Below are 19264 nucleotides of genomic sequence, written 5' to 3'. Positions count from 1 at the left end.
GCATAGTAATTTAGGAAGGAAAATATCAAAATACTTGGGAATAGTTGGCGAAGAGTTCATAGAACTCAATATGTACAAAACTGGACTCATTTTTCCTGACTCTCAGACTTTATTTTTTCTAGTGATAGTGTCACAATTTCTCCTTTATTGTTTTGAAAGAGAAGCATGTTTTCTTCACTTCTCTTCCCTATATCCAATGTTCATCAGTTCTTATCAATTCTTCCATCATGATTTCCTTTTCAGCTCTCTCTTAACACTGTTACCATACGCATGTTAATACAACTCATAACTGAAGTATGGCAATGATTTTTTTTTAATAATTTTTATTGTGCTTTAAGTGAAAGTTTACAAATCAAGTCAGTCTGTCGCATATAAGCTTATATACACCTTACTCCATACTCCCACTTACTCTCCCCCTAATGAATCAGCCTGCTCCCTCCTTCCAGTCTCTCCTTTCATGACAATTTTGCCAGTTTCTAACCCCCTCTACCCTCCTATCAATCCCCTCCAGACAGGAGATGCCAACACAGTCTCAAGTGTCCACCTCATACAAGTAGCTCACTCTTCGTCAGCATCTCTCTCCAACCCATTGCCCAGTCCCTTCCATGTCTGATGAGTTGTCTTTGGGAATGGTTCCTGTCCTGGGCCAACAGAAGGTTTGGGGACCATGACCGCCGGGATTCCTCTAGTCTCAGTCAGACCATTAAGTATGGTCTTTTTATGAGAATTTGGGGTCTGCATCCCACTGATCTCCTGCTCCCTCAGAGGTTCTCTGTTGTGCTCCCTGTCAGGGCAGTCACTGGTTGTGACTGGGCACCATCTAGTTCTTCTGGTCTCAGGATGATGTAAGGCTCTGGTTTATGTGGCCCTTTCTGTCTCTTGGGCTCATAGTTATCGTGTGACCTTGGTGTTCTTCATTCTCCTTTGATCCAGGTGGGCTGAGACTCATTAATGCATCTTAGATGGCTGCTTGTTAGCATTTAAGACCCCAGACACCACATTTCAAAGTGGGATGCAGAATGTTTTCATAGTAGAATTATTTTGCCAATTGAGTTAGAAGTCCTCTTAAGCCATAGTCCCCAAACCCCTGCCCTTGCTCCACTGACCTTTGAAGCATTCAGTTTATCCCGGAAACTTCTTTGCTTTTGGTCCAGTCCAGTTGAGCTGACCTTCCATGTATTGAGTATTGTCCTTCCCTTCACCTAAAGTAGTTCTTATCTACTATCTAATCAGTAGATAACCCTCTGCCACCCTCCCTCCCCCCCCCAACCACAAAAGTATGTGTTCTTCTCAGTTTATACTATTTCTCAAGATCTTATAATAGTGGTCTTATACAATATTTGTCCTTTTGCAAGTGACTAATTTCACTCAGCATAATGCCTTCCAGGTTCCTCCATGTTATGAAAGTTTCACAGATTCATCACTGTTCTTTATCTATGCATAGTATACCATTGTGTGAATATACCACAATTTATTTACCCATTCATCCATTGATGGACACCTTGGTTGCTTCCAGCTTTTTGCTATTGTAAACAGTGCTGCAGTAAACATGGGTGTGCATATATCTGTTCGTGTGAAGGCTCTTATTTCTCTAGGGTATATTCCGAGGAGTGGGATTTCTGGGTTGTATGGTAGTTCTATTTCTAACTGTTTAAGAAAACGCCAGATAGATTTCCAAAGTGGTTGTACCATTTTACATTCCCACCAGCAGTGTATAAGAGTTCCAATCTCTCTGCAGCCGCTCCAACTTTTATTATTTTGTGTTTTTTGGATTAATGCCAGCCTTGCTGGTGTGAGATGGAATCTCATCGTAGTTTTAATTTGCATTTCTCTAATGGCTAATGATCGAGAGCATTTTCTCACTTATCTATTAGCTGCCCGAATATCTTCTTTAGTGAAGTGCATGTTCATATCCTTTGGCAATGATTTTTTGGTTTTGGTTTTTAGCAGATTAATTTATCCTAAATCCTCATAAAACAGTTATTGTAGTAAAATATTACTCTAATTATGTTTCTTTCTGCTGTAAAATCCTTAAATGGCTGCCTTTGCCATACAATAATGTTTGTACTCCTTAGCCTTATCTACTGCATTCTTCCCTCTCACATTACTGCTGTCATAAATACTTCAGGCATGTCATAAACACTTCAGGCATAACCTTCCTTTCAAATTACCATTTTCCTCCACAAACCTGAACTCCAGCCAAGTTAGCCTGGTCCTTGTTTCTAGACTATGCCATGAGCATTCTTTGTTTAACATTTTTGCTCTTGGTTTTTTTCTCAAATGAATTCCCACTATCTATATCTTGCTAACCCAAATACGTGTAACGCAAATTCTACCATCTATGTGAGGCTCCTTCCCAGATTATTTTTAAACTCCTTTAGTACTTATTGTTCAAACCATTCAGTGAACATCTACTATACGGTCATTTACTATAGTTATATTTTCATGTGTATATGTTTTATCCATCCACCAAAATTGCAACATTCTGGAGGTCAACGTCCACATCCTACACCTTGTATAATGTACAAAGAATTGTCAGTAAATACTGATGTTGAAGGAGGCACTAAGATTTGGGTAGAATTTGGGTAGGTTGGGAGAGAAGGGACACTTTATCCTAGCGGAACAAGGGCAACAAGTGAGACGTTGCATGGTTTGTTCTGGGAATAAGATAACAGCAAATAAAGCCTGGATAATTTCCTAGCAACAAGAACAAGGACAACAAAAGCAGCATTGTGCTATCTATCACACTTTCCTTTTCTTACTTTTCTCCAGACACAATCGAGTTTTTTTTTTTTTTTTTGTCTCATGACTTTTGCACTTGTTATGGAAAATATGATCACTGAAACAGAATTGTAAAATGAGATTTTGTTGTTTACAACAGGAAGGAAAGAAGGGAAGTGTTCACCAACTGTAGGCCAATTACTACCATATCCCAGTTTCCTAATATATAAAAATTACAGGGTCTATTCTATACCTAAGACCCCTGTAAGAGTTGCATTGTGGTTAGCAGCGAGGAAATGCCTCATAACATTTCTTAACATGGGGGAAGGTGGAGCCTGGAGCCAAAAGTTAGCAAGAACTCTTCCAAAGGCGTGCTGACTGCATACATTTGAAAGGGGTTACAAAGTTTGTTGAGTAAGACATTAAGGAACCACCAGTTAAATTAGATTTTAACGTTCTCTAACAACTAACACATAATGCTGTCATCATGCAAAAAATCCATTTATTCAACAAATATTTTCTGAGTGTCCACTATGAGATAGGCACTGTTCTAGGGGAAACATGAGTGACCAAAACCAGCAAAACTCCCAGCCTTCATGGGGGTGTGGAGGTAGATATAAACAAAATTTATATAAATAAAAGTTGAGAAAAAGGATAGAAAAAAATATAGACCAAGAGAATGCTGACCTAGTTATATTAATGTAAATGAAACATTGTTTAAGGCAAAAAATATTACTAGCAGGTCATTTCATAATGCTAAAATGGTCAATTTATCAGGAAGGTATCACATATTTATTTCTGTATGCTTATAATAACAGCTTCAATATCTACAAAGCAAAAAAGTGAAAGAACTACTATGAAAAATAGACCAATTCACAATCAGAGTGGGTTACTTTGGGGAAGCCGATTTCTTTACATCCATCTTCTCCCAGCCTCTCTGCATTGCTCACTACTCCCCCTTTTCAAATAGCACCTCCTCAGAGAGTTATTTTCAGTTTACCCTATTTAAAATAACATCCCTATTCTGTCACATAGGGTCATTATGAGTCAGAAGCGACTTTACGACACTCAGCAATAATCACTCTCTATACATGTTTTTTTTATACATGTACTTGTCTGCAGTTATAGTATTCATTTACTCATTTAGTGAAATTTCTCTTCTACTAAAATATATTCCCTGAAGGCAGGTTTATCATCTGTCTAATTCACCACGAAATCCCTGGTTCTTTGAACAATTACTGCCACATAAAAATGTTTGTTGAATAAATGAATAAATAATAGCTAACAGTTGATGTTTCTATGTGCTAGAAACCTTAAATGCATTACCTCAATTCTTCCAACAATCCTTTATTTTACAGTTGAGGAAGAAACTGAGGTGAAGAAGAGATAAGTAACTTTCTCAATCTCACACAGATAGTAAATGACAGAGGCAAGATTTGAATCAAGGAATATTGTCTTCTCGCCAGTCTTGGCATTCCCTTGGGCATGGGAATGTACTATAGACTCTCGTACAGGGATATGGCACTTTATTCATTCAATAAAAATATACTGAGATGTCTGTTTGCATGATGTGCTGTGTTAGGGGCCACACAGGGATACAATGGTAAGGCAGAAATAGATAGTGCCCGCTTATGTATTACCAGAATAGATAGACATTAAACAACTAATTATGCAGTTAATTATTTAGTTACAATTATTTTAGCATTATAAGGGATAACTTTAGGGTACTTATAAGAATATACAACAGAAGAACCTGAACTAACTTAGGGATTCAGGGAAGATTTACCTAGAGGAGTCCCTCCCTGGGTAGTACAAAGGTTTACAAACTCTGCCCCTAACCTAAAGGATGGAGTTTCAAGTCCACCCAGAGGTACCTTGGAAGAAAGGCCTGGTAATCTACTTCTGAAAAATCAGTTATTGAAAACTCTACAGAGCACAGCTCTACTCTGATATGCATGGGGTTGCTATAAGTTGGAATCAACTCAATGGTAACCGGATTTTTTCTTTTTTTTTACTTGAGGAAATGATATCTGACTTGAAATGTGAAAGACGAGTGAAAATAAATTAGGTGAATATACAAGGACTGGGAAGACACAGGGCAAATAAAATGCCTGTCAGAAGAAAGTTCCTAAAAAAATTTAATATTGTATGTATCTCTGGAAGACATGTGATTAAAACATCTGTAATAGCATTATTAAGCCTAAGAAACTTAACAGTAAATTTTATTGTGATCATCAATATTATGTGTCAATTTGGCTAGGCTAAGAACGCAAAAAAAAAAAAAAAAATTTTTTTTTTCTTTTTAAGAAGGCCTGGTGGTGCAAATGGTTATATGCTTGGCTGCTAACCGAGAGGTTTGTTTGAACCAACCCAGCAGCTCTGTGGGATAAAGATCTGGCAATCTCTTCTGGTAAAGATTACAGCCAAGAAAATAGTTCTACTCTCACACATAGGAGGATCTCTATGAGTCAGAATCAACTCAATGGCACCTAACAACAACAACAACAACAACATGGGCCTAGTAGTTTGGTCAAACATTAGTCTGTATGCTGCTATGAAGGTATTTACATGTGATTAACACTTAAATCAGTTGACCTTAAGCAAAGCAGATTACCCTCCATAATTTAGGAGGGCTTTACCCAATGAGTTGAAGGCTTTAAGAATAAAAATTGAGGTTTTCTGAGGGAGAGTTTATCTCAAGACAGTAAGTAGACATCCTTCTGGAATTGCCTGGCTTACTGATTTTGGACACAAGACTGCTGGAGTTTCTAGCCTGTTGCCAGACCTACAGATTTTGGACTGGCCAGCTCCCACAATCATGTGAGCCAATTCCTTAAAATAAATCTCTCTCTCTATATATACATACATTTATATATATAACTTCAGCATATCTTTTTGAAGGATACAATTCAATCCATAACACTAATTAATAGAGAATTAAGCTCCCAAGCTCATTAAAAACCCTGCTCATTAAAAATTTGGTAAGTAATCTAGCTTTGCATTCCAAGGTATGTACGATACATTATTAGAACACTCTTCTAACAACAGGAAAAGACTGGAAATTAATAATTCAGTTGGGAGCTTATGTGTGAATTTAATGAATCCAACTAATCTTAACATTAATGCCTCTGTGAAGATAATAGTTTATAAGACTCTAAAAATTCTAATTATTAGTGCCACCTAGTTGGCACTGGTGAAGGTCAAATAATACGGCCTTCAGTATGGATAACACCTGAACGTGAAGAAAACAAAAATTCTCACAACTGGACCAATAAACAACATCATAATAAACGGAAAAGAAATTTAAGTTGTGAACTCCTTCATTCTATTTGGATCAATAATCAATATCAACGGAAGCAGCAGTCAAGAAATCAAACGATGTATTTCATTGTGCAAATCTGCCACAGAAGACCTCTTTAAAGTTTTAAAAAGCAAAGATGTCACTTTGATGACTAAGGTGCATCTGACCCAAGCCATGGCCAACTGCCTCATATGCAATTGAAAGTTGGATAATGAAAAAGGAAGACAGAAGAACTGATGCGTTTGAACTGTGGTATTGGTGAAGAAAACTGAATATACTGTGGATTGTCAAAGAAACAAATCATTCTTGGAGAAAATACAACCGGAATATTTCTTAAAAGCAAGGATGGCAAGGCTCTAACTCGCTTCATTTGGACATGTCATCAGAAAAGACCAATCACTAGAAAAGGACATCATGTGTGATAAAGAAGACAGCTATCGAAAACAAGGGAAACCCTTAATGAGGCGGATTGACATAACAGCTGCAACAATGGACTCAAACATATCGACAATCACAAACATGGCACAGGTCAGGGCAATGTTTTGTTTGTTCAGAGCCAACTCGACAGCAACTAAAACAACAAAAAAAGTGGCCAAGGAAAAAAGGTGTGCTTAAGAAGAAATAGCGTGTTGGGTTAAAACTTTTAAGGGTCAAGCGTATAACTTGGATCCCATGAACTGAGGTGAATTGGGCCCTAGTATTTCAGTTTACAGATCACCTTACAATAAAGTGGAACAATCTGGGACTAGGTGCTAAGTTAACACAAGGCAGAGAAGTCATATAGTTTGATTTTAAACAAACCCTACAAGGCAAAAATAAAATAAGATGAAAACCAAAATTTTGGTTGATGTCTGTCTCCTGTATTTTTAACATTCTTCCAAAAAAAACCCAAACCCACTGCCATTGAGTCGATTCCGACTCATTGCAACCCTATAGGACAGAGCAGAACTGCCCCGTACAGTTTCCAAGGAGTGCCTGGCGGATTTGAACTGCTGACCTGTTGGTTAGCAGCTGTAGCACTTAACCACTTTGCCAACAGGGCATTCTTACACTTCCTTATAAAGAGAAATAATAGAGAGTGTCCTCAGATCTTTGGTTAAAAATTCCCATAAAAGAGTGATACAAACAAATTTGCTATTTAAAAAGACCACTTGGACTGCTTTATGCTGAATAGGCTAGAGGGGAGCAAGAGTAAAAGAGTTAATACCAGTCTTCCAGGCAATAAATAATGGTGACACATCCTTGCAGTGATGGAAAGTAGGTGGATTTGAGAGGCCTTCAGTAGTTATGGAACCCTGTGACCCAGTGGCTAAGCATTTGGTTACTAACCAAAAGGCGGGCAGTTCAAATCTACCAGCCATTCCTTGGAAGCCCTATGGGGAAGTTCTACTCTGTCCTACAGGATCACTGTGAGTTGGAATTGACTCAGCAGCAAGAGGTTTGGGTTTTTTTTGGTTAGTAGTTATAAACAATAGGACCTGGTGATTAATTGGATGTGGGGTGGGGTGTAACGAGGAAGAGGGAAGAGTCAAGGATAATTAACTGTGCCTAGAATTTTTCACAAATGCCCTAAGTAGACACAAACGGAAAACCTGTAAGCTTTGTAGTACAGGCTCAAATAGAATAATGGGAGACTGTCCTTGTGCTGGTACAATAAGAAACTCAATGCCTATAATCTGTACATTGTTGTTGATATTAGGTGGTATTGAGCTGGTTCTGACCCATAGCGACCCTGTGTACAACAGAACAAAACACTGCCCGGTCCTGTGCCATCCTCACGATCATTGCTATGCTTGAGCACATCATTGCAGCCACTATGTCAATCCATCTCATTTAGGGTCTTCCTCTTTTTTGCTCACTCTCCACTTTACCAAGCATGATGTCCTTCTCCAGGCACTGGTCCCTCCTGATAACATGTCCAAAGTACATTAGACGAAGTCTCTGCATTCTTACTTCTAAGGAACATTCTGGCTGTAGTTCTTCAAAGACAGATTTGTTTGTTCTCCTAACAGTCCACAGTATATTCAATATTTTTTACCAACACCATAATTCGAAGGCATCAATTCTTCTTTAGTCTTCCTTATTCACCTTGCAGCTTTTGAATGCCTGCAAGGTGATTGAAAATGCCATGGCTTGGACAGTGGTCGAAACAGCCTGGTGCTGGTACAACAACATATACATGGACCAACAGAACAGAATTGAGAATCCAGACATAAATCCATCCACATATGAGCAGTTGATATTTGACAAAGGCCCCAAAACAGTTAAATGGGGGAAAAGGCAGTCTTTTTAACAAACGGTGCTCGCATAACTGGATATCCATCTGCAAAAAAATGAAACAAGACCCATACCTCACTCCATGCACAAAAACTAACTCGAAATGGATCAAAGACCTAAACAAAAAATCTAAAACAATAAAGATCATGGAAGAAAACATAGGGACAATGTTAGGAGCCCTAATACATGACATAAATAGTATACGAAACATTATAAAGACTGTAGAAGAAAAACTAGATAACTGGGAGCTCCTAAAAATCAAACACTTATGCTCATTCAAAGACTTCACCAAAAGAGTAAAAAGACTATCTACAGACTGGGAAAAAGTTTTTAGCTATAACATTTCTGATCTGCGCCTGATCTCTAAAATCTACATGATACTGTAAAAACTCAACTGCAAAAAGACAAATAACCCAATTAAAAAAATGGGCAAAAGATATGAATAGACACTTCACTAAAGACATTCAGGTAGCTAACAGATATAAGAGGAAATGTTCACGATCATTAGCCATTAGAGAAATGCAGATCAAAACTACAATGAGATTTCATCTCACTCCAACAAGGCTGGCATTAAGCCAAAAAATACAACATAATAAATGTTGGAGAGGCTGTGGAGAGATTGGAACATTTATACATTGCCAGTGGGAATGTCAAATGGTACAACCACTTTGGAAATCGATTTGGTACTTCCTTAAAAAGCTAGAAATAAAACTACCATATGATCCAGCAATCCCACTCCTTGAGATATATGCACACCCATGTCTATTGCAGCACGGTTTACAATAGCAAAAAGATGGAAGCAACCAAGGTGCCCATCAACGGATGAATGGATAAATTATGGTATATTCACACAATGGGATACTACGCATCGGTAAAGAACAGTGAGGAATCTGTGAAACATTTTATAACATAGAGGAACCTGGAAGGCATTATGCTGAGTGAAATTAGTCACTTGCAAAAGGAAAAAATATTGTATAAGATCACTATTATAAGAACTTGAGAAATAGTTTAAACTGAGAAGAAAACATTATTTCGTGCTTACGAGAGAGGGGAGGGAAGGAGGGAGGGTGGGAGAAGGGCATTCACTAATTAGATGAATTAGCGAAGGGAAAGACAGCATACGATACAGGGGAGGGCAGCACAACTGGACTAAACCAAAAGCAAAGAAGTTTCCTGAATAAACTGAAATGCTTTGAAGACCAGTGTAGCAGGGGCAGTGCTCTGGCGACCATGGTTTCAGGGATATCTAGGTCAACTGGCATAATAAAATCTATTAAGAAAACATTCTCCATCCCACTTTGAAGAGTGGCATCTGGGGACTTAAATGCTATCAAGCAGCCATCTAAGATGCATCAATTGGTCTCAACCTACCTGGATCAAAGGAGAATGAAGAACACCAAGGACACAAGGCAATTATGAGCCCAAGAGACAGAAAGGGCCACATGAACCAGAGACTACATCATCCTGAGACCAGAAGAACTAGATGGTGCCTGGCTACAACCAATGACTGCCCTGACAGGGAACACAACAGAGAACCTCTGAGGGAGCAGGAGAGCAGTGGGATGCAGACCCAAATTCTCATAAGGCCAGACCTGGTGGTCTGATGGAGACTGGAAGGACCCCGGTGGTCATGGCCCCCAGACCTTTTCTTGGTCCTGGACAGGAACCATTCCTGAAGCCAACTCTTCAGACATGAATTGGACTGGACAATGGGTTGGAGAGGGATGCTGGTGAGGAGTGAGCTTCTTGGATCAGGTGGACGCTTGAGACTATGTTGGCATCTCCTGCCTGGAGGGGAGATGAGAGGGTGGAGGGGGTTAGAAGCTGGTGAAATGGACACGAAAGGAGAGTGGAGGGAGACAGCGGGTTGTCTCATTAGGGGGAGAGTAATTGGGAGTGTGTAGCAAGGTGTATATGGGTTTTTGTGTGAGAGACTGACTTGATTTGTAAACTTTCACTTAAAGCACAATAAAAATTATTAAAAAGAAAAAATACCGTGGCTTGGATCAGGTGCAGCTAAGTCCTCAAATTGACATCCTTGCTTTTTAACGCTTAAAAGAGGTCTTTTGCACCAGACTTGCTCATTGCAAAACATCTTTTGATTTCTTGACTGCTGCTTCCATGGGCATTGATTGTGGATCCAGGTAAAACAAAATCCTTGACAACTTCAATCTTTTTTCCATTTATCATGATGTTGTTTACTAGTTGCTTACTTGTTTTCTTTATGTTGAAGCGTAATCCATTCTGAAGGCTATAGTCTTTGATCTTTATCAGCAAGTGCTTCAAGAACTCTTCACCTTCAGCGAGCAAGGTTATCTGCATATCATAGGCTGTTAATGAGTCTTCCTCCAATCCTGATGCTGCATTCTTCATGCAGCCCAGCTTCTCAGATAATCTCCTCAGTATACAGATTGAATAAGTATGGTGAAAGGATACAACCCTGATGCACACCCTTCCTGATTTTAAGATTTTAAGCCACAGAGTATCCCCTCATTTTGTTTGAACGACTGTCTCTTGGTCTATGCACAGGTTCCTCCTGAGCACAACTAAGTGTTCTAGAATTCTGATTTTTTGCAATGTTATTCATAATTTGTTTTGATCCACGCTGTCAAATGCCTGATAGTCAATAAAACACAGGTAAACCTCTTTCTGGTATTCTCTGCTTTCAGCCAAGGTCTATCTGACATTAGCAATGATATCCCTCATTCTACATCCTCTTCTGAATCCATTTTGAATTTCTGGCAGTTCCCTGTTGATGCTACCCCCCTAGGTAATGTGGTTCACTGAGTTCACTGAAGAGTGCTGATAAAAAGCAATGTGTTCCACTTCAATAATCTTCCAGTCTAGAGAACATCCTACTCAATGTAGCCATTAAACTCACTGAACTTTAGGCATGCCTTCATGAAATACAAGAAAACCAAAGGGGAGATGAATCTGCCTAACTGCCTAATTATCTCATTTTTATGCTTTACACAGCTGATTTGCTGCTTTAGGAGTAAATCAAAGTAAAAGTAACCGAACTAAATACAGGTTGTCATTTGTATCCACCCTTAAACCTTAAATGTAAACCAGACTCTGAGGTCTAAACTACTGCACGGATTTTCTGGATTGAGCAATTGATTAAGTAGCCGGCGCTGTTCTTGTTTGAAATGGGAAGAAAGCGAAAGAAGACCAAGATTTTTTTCTCTTTTTTTGTTCCTATTGCTGTGGTTGTACTTGTGGAGAGGTAAAGAAAATAAATTCAGTATTGGATACGTTGACTTTGAGGCCTCTTATTATTGTAGGATCTAAAATGCAGTCACAAGATATGAAGCTAAAGAAGGTAATTATGAGCCAGACCATAATTGTCAGGAAATTCAGCATTGTTCCCTGCATTAATTAAAACTAGTAAAAAAGTGTAACTGAAGTCGGGCTTAATTCTCCCAAAAAAAGTCTTCAGGAAGTATCTTAATTACAATATCCTGTTGATGAAGCCTAAGGTAACAGGTATGTATGCACAAGTTCCTACTACTAATTAAGAGGCTGAGATTGCTAACTTCTAATTAAGCAATTTGCAACTATTTTTTGCATTATAACATCTTGTAATACAATGCATATTTTCCATTAAAATTGTTGCTAAACTTCAGATTTCTAAATATTTTTGTTTCTGTATTTTTTTTAAATGAAGTGATAATACTTTGATTTCAGTAAAAAGAAGAAGAAAAAAAGCTATTTCAACCCTACAGCCAAAACAAAACAACACATAACATACCAGAATTAACAGATCACATAGTTTTTTTTATTGTTACAGAGCTTCAACTACGGCAAGGACATTTTTAGGGCAGAGCCAGACTCCACAAAAAGCTGCAGGTGGATCTAAGAAAATGTGCATGGCAACTGTGGTCACTAACCTTGGTTACAGTTTAAACGGACAAAGGTTTCTTAAGTCCAAAAAGTCAACAATTTATTTTTTAGATTTTTATTTTGAGGAAGTTGTTTCATTTTTTCTATGAAGAGTTCAGCTTTTCACTTATGAGAACAATATTCCTTCTGCAGAAGGAATTTTTGCCTTAAAAAGATAATTCTACATCACCAATGCCTGTAGTGTTTAATCTACCCTGTTGAGTATTTTTGAAGTTAAAAAGATCATCTCGATATTTTCACTTAGGAATTTTCCATTCCTGATGAATCCAGTGATATAAACTCTCCGCGGAATTGTGAACGCTGACTCTGGTATTTGATATGGAGTGCACTGTTAAAGCTGTTTTCGATGTTTGGTATGGATTGGGTAGTTAGGTCCTGTTTGTGGCTACAGGGTCGCTATGAGTCAGAATCACTGCAAGAGTTTTTTTTGGTGTGTGCCTCAGTTTCCCTAATCCTTTTCTGATGGGCCAAGCCTATAGGTTACATCCCATTCTAGTGCTGTTATGTACCTAAGATGTTAATTAGTCCTCACAGGGTTCATTTCTTGCAGTTGACTATAATTTCTACGGTAGGAAGCCCTAAACTCCTGCCAGCACTGTTGGTTTTTTTATACTTGTAGATGCTTAATAAGCACACTGAGAAGATCTAAGAGTACGAGGCAAATTCCTTCGAAGCTCTGCAGTTGGATTTCTAAGTCTGCTTTTTTTTTTCCTCTAGGACCCACAGTTACAACATCTGTGATCAGGACACATGAATATAAGTGAATCAAAAGTTTCATGAAACAATACTTATTCCACTTCTCGAGATGCCCGATATTTCTTAACCTATTTCATATAAAACAAAACTACCACACGCATCCACACTCGCACCCCTTCCAGAGAGAAACCAGCTGAACTGATTTCACGAACCACTAAGTAGTCGTTAGAGGAAGACTGAAGAACGATTCGCTGGCATATCGCAGCTGCTTCCGTCAGAGCTCTCCCGAAGTGCGGCGCATTCAGCTAGGAAGGTAGCGAGAGCTGCAGATATCTCACTGAGCGGCACCACTACTTCGCCCCTGCAGGGAGAAGGGGGCCGGTTTCCCTCCCTGGAAGCAGCTCCAACTCGGTGAATGATTCAGTACTCGACCCGTTTCCCTACCCTCCAGTTTCCTTGATACGTCCCACCCCCTTTATCTTTTCTCGGCTAATTTAACTTCTCCTCTGCGAAGTGGCCAGAGCGCCGAATTATCGATGCTCCCTCCACGCCCCGGGAGCCGCCATTTTTGGGGGATGAAAAACACATGTAGGGGCTGTAGAGGTTCCATGAGATGTTGACTGGACTTTCCTTCGCTTTCCAGCACCGCGGGGCAGGGTCCGGAGAATCCACCAGGGGCGTTCCTCCCGCTGCCTCCCCGGAATGAGGCCTCAGCGCCCACGCGGGACGCCTCTTCTTCTCTTCTGAGAGTGAGTGGCGTTTAACGGCGCGGCGGCCCGGCGCTCTCGCGCGCCCTCCGCTGTCGTTACCCCGCGCGCTTCCGTTTTCGCGTGCCGCTCCCCGCGCGCTCCCGCCTCTCCCCCGCCCGGACCGGCGCTCGGCGCAGACTCGCTTGTTTGTTTCTGCAGGAGCGTAAGAAGAGGCTGAAGCCGAGACGATGCCCGGGAAGCTGAAGGTGAAAATCGTGGCCGGGCGCCATTTGCCGGTGATGGACCGAGCTAGTGACCTGACTGATGCTTTCGTGGAGGTTGGTGCAAGGTCCTGCCCCTCAAAATATAGGGAGCGCCAAGCCCTGTGAAGGATCCTACCCATCTCGCCCCCAGCCCCTCAGTTGAGTCCTCTTTCTTGGGACCTGCTTGTCATGCTGTCTAGCCCTTCTTCCAGAGGTTGCTGCGGAGACTGCAGCCCATCTGATGGGTGCACGGCTCGCAGGTGACCGCGGCGCACTCCGCCGCTCCTGGCGGCTGTTCCTACTCTGCATGCTGGGGTGACCCTGGTGTCAGGACTCAGCAGGCCACCTGCCAGTCAGGAAATCCCAAGGCGTGGCCCGTGGCCACCGAAACACACACTCTGTCTCTCTCTATGGGAGGGTTTGCTCCTCAACTAGAGTGATGGAGATCATATCTTTAAGGTGTAGGTACAGTCCACAGTCCTTTATTGGCACTTGGAGACTTACAAGGCGAGGAAGCCCAGTCTCTAGCGTGACATTTTCTGAATCATCAACGCAAGTTTTAAAGCACAACTGTAACACTCTCCGCTCTTGTATAGACTGGTTGTTGGTCTGAAGAACTGTTGCTGGATAATTTAGTGCCTTGAGGTAGGAAGTCAATTAAGTGCCATGGATTTAAATTGTAAATTGGTTTTTAAATCTAGTGGTTAGTTTAGAAGTCATACGAACTAACACAGGCCTAGGGCCTGGACAGTAAAAACCTAGAGTATGAAAGAAAGGTAGTAAAAATTGATGTGATGAACCAGAGCATTAGAGCAATATTCATTTGGGCTATTAATGCTGAGTGTTGATAGATACATGATAGTATACAGCCTAATTTCATCTCAATGTTAAATATTCTTAATGTTCCCTAAAGGTTCTCTAATAACTGCAGTGTCTTCCCGAACATTGATTTATGTGGTGGTTGTGTTTATATGGTGGTTGTATTTGTATTTGGAAACCCTGGTGGTGTACTGCCTAAGTGCTACGGCTGCTAACCAAGAAGTTGGCAGCTCAAATCCGCCAGGTGCTTCTTGGAAACTCTATGGGGCAGTTCTACTCTGTCCTGTAGGGTCGCTATGAGTCGGAATCGACTCGACGGCAGTGGTAGTGGGTTTTGTATTTCTTAAAATTACATGATTAAAAACCCTTAAAAATACTTTATAAAACAAAGTTAGGTTCTAAGTAGGGTTTTTTTTTTTTTTTTTTTTTTTTACCTGTAAGACTGTCTGGTGGGGCATTTGAAAGTCATAACATGGGACAAGTTTTCATTCTTTGAGGTCATCTCTTGCATTGCAGGCTATCTAGCATCTCTGGCCCTTCTTCACTAAATGTTACTAGTGTTTGTCTCAAAAACATCCCTAGAAATTTCTAAAGCTCCCTTAGGAGTTGGTTCTGTTCCTTTTGCAAACATTCACTTAGAGGAGGGATGGATTTGTTAGGAAACTTGGCGTTAAGAGGTCTGTTAGAGGAAGAGGACTTGGAGAAGGATACTAAAATTGATAGCCCAGTGGGTGGGAGAAAGATTGAGAAAGTAATATCTCAGAAGGCGAGAGAGGAGGGTTTCTATAAAGAGGAAGCCCTCAACTATCAAATGGGACTGAGAAGTAAAGGAACAGAAGAATCATTGGATTGGATAACATGGAGGTTGTTACTGATCTTGGCAGGAATAATGAGGGTGGAAGCCTTATACTGTAGTGTAGAGATTTAAAGTACGTGGAAGTGAGGAAGTAGAAATAACATGAATAGGGAACTGTCTCAAGAAATATGGTTATGAAAGAAGAGAAATAATGTAGTATTTACCTTTTAGTATTTTAATTGTTACTGTTTTTGTATGAAAGATATGAGAACATGTTTGTGTGCTAATAGGAATAATCCAGCAGAAAGGGCCAAATTAATATAGGCAAAAGGGGATAATAAGGGATTACAGTATAATGAAGGGCTAAATTGTGTGGTATGGACTGTAATTACTGTATAAGCTCATAGGAGAGGGAGAAAATCAAGCATGGGATAGATACTAGAAATCTTTGTGCTGAGCTCAAAGGATGGTAAAATTTAGATAGGTGGAGAGGAAAAAGCCATTTTCAGAAGAATAGGACAAATTTGATAAAAGCTAAAGGAGGCATAGAGCATATGTAAACTGAAGGGAGGGTTCTTGTTAAATAGAATTGGGAAATAAATTTGGCTGCATAAGCTGGTCCGTGGGGGAATTGACGGTTCAGTGGTAGAATTTTTGATTTTCATGTGGAAAACCGGGGTTCGATTCCCAGCCAGTGCACCTCAGGTGCAACCACTTCCTGTATGTCAGTGGAAGCTTGAGTGGTGCTGAAACAGGTTTTGGTGCAGCTTCTAGACTAAGACGGACTAGGAGGAAAGGCCTTGTGCTTTACTTATGAAAATCAGGTAGTGAAAACCCTATGAATCACAACGGTTCAATCCACAACTGCTTGTAGGTATGGTGCAGGTCCGGGCAGCATTTTGTCCTGTTGTGCATGGGATCGCCATGAGCTGGAGGCCAACTCTATGGCAGCTCACAACAACAAAGGGGGATCCAAATTATTCAGTGACCTGAAGACTATGGGGAAAAGTCTATACAGTCGAAGCTCTCTTAACCAAGTTCCATTAAGTGATTAGCTGCAGTTACCAGTGCTCTGCATTCTTTCCATCAAGCATATTCTGATGCCCCCTTATCGTTAGACTATTCTCCAGTATGCTTGTGTGCTGCTTCTCCCATCAGTTGGCTGATATGCTTTACCAAGAGTCATATCCTACAGATACCCTGCTGATATTTGAAATATCGGTGGCATATCTTCCAGCATCACAGCAACATACAAGCCACCACAGTAGGACAAACTAACAGGTAAGTGGTGGTACCAAGGGGTAGTTGTGTTTATTCCAACTGTTTTTGCTATGAAATTTATTTAAACATTACATGAATCAGTGAAATGAGTGTGAAAATAATGCTATGTGAATACTTAATACGAAGAGTCTTTGAAAATTTCTCTTGAATTAGAGAAGGATTACAAAAAATGTAATATCTATGTTTACATTTCTTTAGGAGCAATTTTAGGTTCTACCACCACACTGAATAAACCCGAGCTAGAAATTATAGATGATACGTTATAGATGTGTTTTATGCAAAAAGATGATGTTGTTAGTTACTACAGTGTTTCAACTTGGTAACTGTTATGGATTGAATTGTGTCTCCCCAAAATGTGTGTCAACTTGGCTAGGCTACGATTTTCAGTATTGTGTGGTTGTCCACCATTTTGTGATCTGTTGTGATTATCCTATGTGCTATAAATCCTAACCTCTATGATGTTAATGAGGCAGGATTAGAGGCAGTTACGTTGATGAGGTAGTACTCAGTCTACTTAATTAGGTTGTATCTTGAGTCAGTCTCTTTTGAGATATAAAAGAGAGACTCCAGCAGAGAGGAGGGGGACATCATACCACCAAGAAAGAAGTACTGGGAGTGGATCACTTCCTTTGGATCTGGAGCACCTGTGCTGAGAAACTCCTAGAACAGGGAAAGATTGATGACAAGGACCTTCCCCCAGAGCCAACAGAGAGAGAAAGCCTTTCCCTGGAGCTGACACCCTTTTTTTTTTTTTTAGCGTCCAAAACCGTGAGAGAATAAATTTCTCTTTGTTAAAGCCGTCCACTTGTATTTTATATTATAATAGTACTAGGTAACTAAGACAGCGATCTTACGTATAATAGAACTAAACAGTTGCCTTTATATCTAACAGTTGAAAGATGATGGGGAATGCTAAACAGTGGACCCTTACTCAAATAAAGAGGTCTTAACCTTATATTAAAAGACTGAGGAATGAATGTTTGTTTATATATTTTATCTTAAAATGCTTGTGGATTTTATCATTTTTAATGATTCTCTAACTGAGTTGTTTTATCAACTGACCAAGTACTGATCCAGATTGCATTGGTTTAGAGAATTTCTGTGATATATGATATGAGGAGTTTAGGGAGCCAGTGAAGGATTTAAAGTATTTAAAGAGGATTATTTTTTTTGTAGGAATCTCCAGGATGAATGAGATGGGTTCCTAATCAAAGAGAAGCATCACTGGAAATATATCTTATTTTATAAACTGTTTGGCTAAACTGTATTGTCATTTTGTGTATATTCAATAAGTATCTTTGAGGGAACAAGGACAGACAGGGAAATTTAATATTTAATGAATATTTTCTGTATACCAAGCATTAAGCTAAGTATCTACATTATCTCGTAATGCCAATAGCAATCTGCTTTTTCACAGAAAGTTTAAGTAACAGGTTAAGTAGCTTTCTCAAGGTAATTCAACTAGTAAGTGGGTAAAGGTAATCCTTTTACTTTACTAAAGAATATCATCAGTGTTCATTTTGTTCAGACATTTGTTTAGTTGCTGAGTAATAAAATCCCCTTTGAATTAAGTAAGACTTGATGAACGGTGATTCTTTCTTAAACCAAAGCCAAAACCAAACCTGTTGCCATCGAGTCGATTCCGACTCATAACGACCCTATAGGATAGAGTAGAACTGCCCCATATGGTTTCCAAGAAGCACCTGGTAGATTTGAACCGCTGACCTTCTGGTTAGCAGCTATAGCTCTTAACCACTATGCTACCAGGGTTTTCGATTCATTCTTAGTAGAAGTGAAATCAGCACAATTTTGGCAAAATACACACTCTAGCTTTTTTCCTTCTAAAAATTTTGTTTTATGTTTGTTTAACGCAGTTTGGGGACTGTCAGACCCTAATGTATTTAGAATGGGCAGTTGACCTCTTCCCTGCTGAAACCCTCTTCCTCCCTCCCCAGAAAAAGGCATAGTATAGCATACTTGCTATAGTGGGACAAAACTGAGGAAGATCCTGAACTAGTACCTTAAAATATGATATGCTGTTTTTAGTAGTTAAGCCACAGCCCTTAACTATATTTGGCTTTTGAATGACTTTATAAATCCTAGCAATACTTTACTTCAAATAAAGCAATTTTTAGATAAACAACATCTTTGATGCTTTGCATACAGAAATGCAACGTAATCAACCTGTTCTGCTCTTTTTAGTGGCCACTGTTTTAAGTTTCTTGCATATCCTTCTAGAAATAACCTGTGCGTATATAGGCATATAGAAACACTGGTGGCATAGTGGTTAAGTGCTAAGGCTGCTAAGCAAACGGTTGGCAGTTTGAATCCGCCAGGCGCTCCTTGGAAACTCTGTGGGGCAGTTCTACTCGGTCCTATAGGGTCGCTATGAGTTGGAATCAACTCCACGGCACTGGGTTTGGTTTCTTTAATAAATATAAAAATATAGGCATATATTATATGCCTTGTAACATTTTTGTCATTTTTCCCCAAAGAATGCCATACACACTATCCTGTA

At 39.8% G+C, this 19264-nt stretch overlaps 1 protein-coding gene across 5 annotated transcripts in view; it reads left to right on the top strand.

The window, feature by feature from the left end:
* Window positions 1–13456: 13456 nt before the first annotated feature.
* C2CD5 (C2 calcium dependent domain containing 5) overlaps window positions 13457–19264 on the top strand; it is a 99444-nt gene continuing 93636 nt past the window's right edge. For all 5 annotated transcript variants that reach the window (XM_049882624.1, XM_049882623.1, XM_049882622.1 and 2 more), the window contains exons 1-2: window positions 13457–13647; window positions 13807–13925. In XM_049882624.1, coding sequence (XP_049738581.1) covers window positions 13836–13925 — 90 coding nt within the window. In that variant the 5' untranslated portion in view covers window positions 13457–13647; window positions 13807–13835. The remainder of the gene's footprint in view (window positions 13648–13806; window positions 13926–19264) is intronic.

The sequence above is a fragment of the Elephas maximus genome, chromosome 4 (assembly GCF_024166365.1).
Source record: "Elephas maximus indicus isolate mEleMax1 chromosome 4, mEleMax1 primary haplotype, whole genome shotgun sequence".
NCBI lineage: Eukaryota > Metazoa > Chordata > Mammalia > Proboscidea > Elephantidae > Elephas > Elephas maximus.
This window is presented reverse-complemented; position numbering and strand designations above follow the sequence as displayed.